We start from the raw sequence: 6,000 nt of genomic DNA, 5'->3' as shown, positions 1-6,000 counted from the left end.
ATTAGCTTTTTATGGTGGAACCCATTCATGTTCTCAAAGTTTGTGGCTTTGTATATCTTTTGGTTGAGACATGATTTGTGTTTGCTACAGAATGTTCATGTGGTGTGTGGTTAAAGTCAAAGTGCCTGCTTTTGTCTGTATATTATTTGATTAACTTAAGTAAGTAGTTTGAGACATGATTTGTATTTGCTCTATAATGGTAATGTGGTGTGCGGTTAAAGGGGTGTCTACTTTCATACTCACACTCTTTAGTAGACTAATAGTGGTCATTAGTTGTTCTTGAGAAGCATGCAAGTTAAATTGAACTGTTTCAAGATTTCTTATCTTAATGTTCTCTTGCTAAAAAAATAATAATTCAGACATATTTTAGCTATTTACACGTTATGGTGTGTGGTCTTTGAACTCTGACTAAGATGAAATTAGATTGCTCTCGAGTGGCTACTTGGTTCCATGAAACCCAATTTGACCAAAATATGGCAATGCAAAAACCGCAAGAAAACAATAATTCAAGGTGGAGTGGATGAGTCTCAAGTTTGTTAATTTTTCCCTTTTTAAGTGTACTTCCTTGAACCTAAATTTAAGATACTTAGATATTTATTTATTTTTGTTTATAATATCGTTTTTAATCTACAATTTTTAAAAAAATGTTTCATAAATTAATCTAAGTTCGTATAAAATATTTTTTTTCTAGCTTCCCGTCCGCAGGTCAGGCCGATCCTACGGCTATAAATTTATAATCACATTCAACCAAGAAAAAAATGTTGCGGGCTTGTGGGTGTAGTCCAGTTTGTGTTTGCTGTTGGAGATACCAATCCATTGGGTCTTTAGAAATTGGTAATTAACCCATTTTGGGCCCATGTCGTGTTTAGACAGTCATAGCTCTTTGTGCCAAACACAGAATGGGGTTGAAACTTGAAACTTGAAACTTGAAACTTGTTATGACATGACACTTCAATTTTTTGGTAAAATGAGATTCCAATTTGTCACAAAAACATGACATTTCAATAAATGTGGTAATATATTTCCTTAAACCATAGTATATTCGACCTGCTATATTAGTCTATAGTTACTAATTATCGGAAATTAACACATTTTTAATAATTTACTTTGTAATACATACGACACAACCGACATGTTTGATGTTGAATAAAAAGGAAAATGTTTAACAGCGATTAACTGAACGTAGCAATTGAGTATATAATTGTTATAAACTTTTAATCATTGGAATAAGAAATTGGGCAGAGTGAAATCTGTTGACAGATTTACATGAATACCATTTCAATATATTTAACATTCTATATATATGTACAATATTTATATAAATATTGTGAATATGTTACTTTTGGTTAGAAATTAGAAGAATGCGAAAAGGCGAGGAAGCACGGCATTGGTCGGTCAGGTGAGATGGGGTGCTTTATACTGCTCCAGTCAGTCTATTACCCACGAGAAACCGAAGAAGCCAGAAATTAAAAAGCAACTCAATTTTTTCAATTATTATAAAAAGAAAAATTGTCGCCTTATTAAAAACTTTTATTTTCTATAAAAAACTAAACTTTTTCTTTGTCAACATAAAAAAACTTTAATTTTAATTTTGGCTCTCCTATGTTTTTAAGATATTTTTGGTTAAGTATTTAATATTTTAGCTGTTTTTTTGTTTTTAACGGCTTTCGTATTAAAATAAAGAAACTAAAAAAGTAAAAACAGAACCAAACCATTTGCAAAACCGGGTTACTAAACCGGGAAGAACCTAGAAACCCTAAAAGCTGAGCAAGGGAAAAGCAGTGACGGCCGCCGCCGAATGAAACCCGCCGGAACCTTCCTCCGAAGAGGCGCCATGTCGACTGCGGTTTATCGCCTAAGCCAGAGCACCAAAGTTGAAAAACGCCGGAAAATGAAACCAGAGAAGCAAGGAAGAGATGAAAGTCCACCAGACGCGACAGAAGGACACCACCCGTAAAAGAAACCTGAAAAGAAAGAGAGAAGCGCATAGGGGATGAAGAGACCACCAGATCCGGTCGGATTCGCCGGTACGGAGCAAGCACTTGAAGAGAGAGAAAACACATAAAAGGATGATTTTTTTTCTGTTTTAGCTGTTTTTTAACGTCAAATTAATTTTGATCCTGCTCTTTTGTACCTACGTAATTTCTTTTTCACCTGATTCTTGTTTTATTGGACACATGTAGACATACCTATCAAACTATACATACACATCAGAATCTGACTCTCGTTAAATTATACATCAGGATATTATTTAAAAAGATATAAAATATGGAGGTCCCGGTATATTTTGTATTTTTCTTCTTCAAATCGTGTCTTTCTATACATATCTTGATGATGATGTGATGATACAAAAACGTATAAAATAATAACCATATAAAAGATTATATATCTCATGTCAAGTCATATAAAACGCTTACGTGCATATATATCCGTGCGGGTAGTATAGTTTAGGAAATTTTATTTTCCCTTTGAAGGGTAGTCGTCACTTTCCTATTTCTTTTCTACTTACAAAGAACTTCCTCTACACATCAATAAGCAAAGAGATAGAAAGAGAGAGAATGGCGTTGTCGATCTTGTGTCTGAAAATGGCGTTGTGCAGCAAAATGTCAAGCTGTCTACTGATGTTGCTGATTCTTACTTCGACCCATTTCAGTCTAATGGCTAATGGTAAACGAGTCAATGTCACATTTCCATATTTTAAAACAAATATTCCAAAATCTTAATTATTCTATTACTTCTAATGACATTTTCAGGTAGACCAGAGCCAGACTCGCGTGAATTCATTAAGGTACACTTCCTAAACCTCCTGTTTCTTTTTCCTTCCAATTATGTTGATTTTTAAAATGTCACTAGTTTTGGACAGAGAGGAGATCATGATCAGAAGATGGTGATGAGAGGTTTAATAGGATCAAGTCCACCAAGATGTGAGAGAGTGAGATGTCATTCGTGTGGTCACTGTGAAGCAATTCAAGTTCCTACTAATCATCAAACAAAGCTTCACTCTCCTTCTTCTTTTTCATCCTCTGAGATTATTAATCTTGATTACATCAGAGGAGAAGACACTACTAATTATAAACCCATGAGCTGGAAATGCAAATGTGGTAACTCTATCTATAACCCTTGAAGAAATTTATTCACTTTTATGTACAATTTTTCTTTTTCTTTCTTTGTTGGGACAAACTCAAAAATCTCTGTGTACATATATATGTTTTAGTTTCTGATAATTCTGCGTTATTTTGATTCTAATGATGTTTACATATAGTGGTTAACAAAAACACAGAGATGAATAAAATTCTGCGTTATCCAAAAAAGGATTTGCTTTTATTTATACAACTATTAAATATCGACAAGTGATATAGTATTGTATTAGAAGAACACGCATTGTGAACAGAACGCACGGAGATCTATTTTCATGACGATTCTGACAAATACCAATTTTATAGATGAAAGCTACATCACACACGTACGTATGCATTATATAAAATACATTATACATATGCATATGAGATTTATATTTGGAAATATTTTTGAACATTAATATTTGGAAATATTGTTGGCTTATTTAATAAAAAGCAAAAGATTGTTGGTTTGATAAACAGTCATAAATACGTTTGGGTACATACATCGATATATGATGCGAAAAATGAATAACCATCATCCACAGATGATGAACAAATAATCAGCCGCTCTGCTGTAATAACGATTATGTCATCACATTGATTTTCGGGTTGTATTTAGTGAATACTGGTAATTTTCTGTGTCCCTGGTACTTGTTTGTGTAGAGTTCAGAGTTTCCTTATATATATATATATTTTTCTTTTGCATACAGAGTTTCCTTATATTTATTTGTAAGAGCGAGTTCTTGAATCTAATTTTAACGATTATTATATGCATATTTAAGAATAATTTAATAATATATTTATATTTTAACATCTGGACTATTTAGATAGCTTAATTTTTATTTTTGATCTCTCTTGTGAAAACATGTTCTCATATTTTCTCTTTTCATAATTTTATTACTATTTTTAGAGATATTTTGAGACTACAATGAAGATATCCTAACTACCATGCCTTTTATATAATAAACATTAAATTCTTCGGTTTCAATACAATAGCATCTTTATATTTTCTAAAAAGAAAAAAAATCAACTTTTTGTATAATAAACATTAAATTTGGACTATTTAGATAGCTTAATTTTTATTTTTGATCTCTCTTGTGAAAACATGTTCTTAATTTAGTCTGGACCACCTCAGTGGAACCAGGACACTCGGTTATAAAAAAAACATGTTTTCGTATTTTCTCTTTTCATAATTTTATTACTATTTTTAGAGATATTTTGAGATTACAATGAAGATATCCTAACTACCATGCCTTTTATATAATAAACATTAAATTCTTCGGTTTCAATACAATAACATCTTTATATTTTCTAAAAAGAAAAAAAATCAAATTTTTATATAATAAACATTAAATTCCTCGGTTTCATTACAATAACATCTTTATATTTTCCAAAACGAAAAAGTCTAAGAATCAAAAAAACAGAACAAAATCTATATAATATTTTATTTGTTTCGAAAAGAATGTCACTTTTTATATTTTAGAGAGATGAAAATGATTAAAATGTATTTGTATCCTTACTAATTATACTTATTAACTAATATTATTCAAGATAAATAAAATTATTTATAAAATTTAATGAAAAATTAACAGTAAATTTAAATTAAGTAAAAATTGCACTAGAATTCTATACAACACTGTTTGTATAACAAAGTATCAAAATAAGATTTTTGGTAAAACAAATGAGTATATTTTTGGCTTGTTTAGCAGTATCAGAAAACCTAATTTAAACAATTTAATCAAATGATATCATATATATATATATATAGTATAAATTGAAACATATATAAAATGCAGAACCAGTTTAAAAAGTTTAGAGACTATAAAAAATTTGATAAAAATTGAATAATTTGTTTGAAAAATTGGTAGATCAATGGCTATATGTATTAACGCTTAAAATTTTGAGAATCCAAAACTAATATTTTATTTGGCTATGACCCATCACCAACTTTGATAAAACGTAAAATCAGCATCATATAGTTATTATATCTATGTAGTCAATGATCATTTTCTATTTATATGCTACAAGTTATAGCATGTCTTTCGTTACAGTCCAATTTAGCATTTGGAATATATGCATAAAACATGTAGAAATTAGAATGACGTTTGGACAAAGCCTATTATTCATAAAGAAAATTGATGAGTGTGTGAGGTGATGGGATTGATCATATCGAAAGACGAAGGGAAGTGACAAAACAAAAGAGAGAAGATGTGTGTTTGTGTCGGTGGGGTTTAGTAATTTCACAAATCAAGCAAAACAAGCAGTCTTGTTTCTATCTACTGTTTTCCTTTGAATGACTTTACTTGCTCCATATTTTCTTTGTTTTCATTTCACTCAATAGTTGAATAATACGAATATATATTTGGAAATCGGTGGAGACCTCCACCCAAGTGTCAATCAGAGTCAGTACAGGTCTGCCACAATGCCCCTGATTTAACTAAATCTTCTGAACGACAACGCCGCTCCAAACATTTTATATGGTAACTTATAAATTACCCTTTTTTTTTTGGACAAACCTCAATTTTATAGATTTTTACTCTCCATTTAAAGAAAAAATGTATACAAAACATGCTAACAAAGTCTTCCTGGCCAAACAAACAACAATTACAATGAAGCAAAAAAGGATAGAAGCATACAAAACACTTAACCAACTAATGGTCTGGAGAGGTCCTCTAGTCTCAACAACCAAACTGCAAAGTGAAAGTAAGCCTTGAGAATTAAAGACCACATGCAGTGATATAATTCATGAGATTGAAACAGCAGCAAGTGCACAATTGACAATCCTTGAAATGACTACACACACATAGGCGATTGAACACCATATTGATGAGCCTTTGATTAGAACTTCAATATCTGAGGTATCTCTAATCTTAAACGTTTT

General features: G+C 30.9%; 1 protein-coding gene across 1 annotated transcript; it reads left to right on the top strand.

Annotated features, from left to right (window-relative positions):
• The first annotated feature begins 2,396 nt into the window (after positions 1–2,396).
• LOC106386464 (EPIDERMAL PATTERNING FACTOR-like protein 2) lies at positions 2,397–3,234 on the top strand. Its single transcript, XM_013826312.3, has 3 exons — positions 2,397–2,667; positions 2,754–2,788; positions 2,864–3,234. The coding sequence occupies exons 1-3, from the start codon at positions 2,559–2,561 to the stop codon at positions 3,122–3,124; spliced, it is 405 nt and encodes a 134-aa protein (XP_013681766.1). The 5' UTR covers positions 2,397–2,558; the 3' UTR covers positions 3,125–3,234.
• The last annotated feature ends 2,766 nt before the right edge of the window (positions 3,235–6,000 follow it).

This window comes from Brassica napus, chromosome C3 (genome assembly GCF_020379485.1).
Source record: "Brassica napus cultivar Da-Ae chromosome C3, Da-Ae, whole genome shotgun sequence".
Lineage (NCBI taxonomy): Eukaryota > Viridiplantae > Streptophyta > Magnoliopsida > Brassicales > Brassicaceae > Brassica > Brassica napus.
The sequence above is the reverse complement of the archived record's forward strand: the minus strand, read 5'-3'. Positions and strand labels throughout refer to the sequence as shown.

What these genes read in the sequence shown, in the direction of transcription:
- LOC106386464 (XM_013826312.3), top strand. Translation starts at nt 2,559, where the DNA reads ATGGCGTTGTCGATCTTGTGTCTGAAAATGGCGTTGTGCAGCAAAATG. An exon ending in TTTCAGTCTAATGGCTAATG is followed by an intron (nt 2,668 to 2,753) that starts GTAAACGAGTCA and finishes TGACATTTTCAG; the next exon opens with GTAGACCAGAGCCAGACTCG. An exon ending in ACTCGCGTGAATTCATTAAG is followed by an intron (nt 2,789 to 2,863) that starts GTACACTTCCTA and finishes AGTTTTGGACAG; the next exon opens with AGAGGAGATCATGATCAGAA.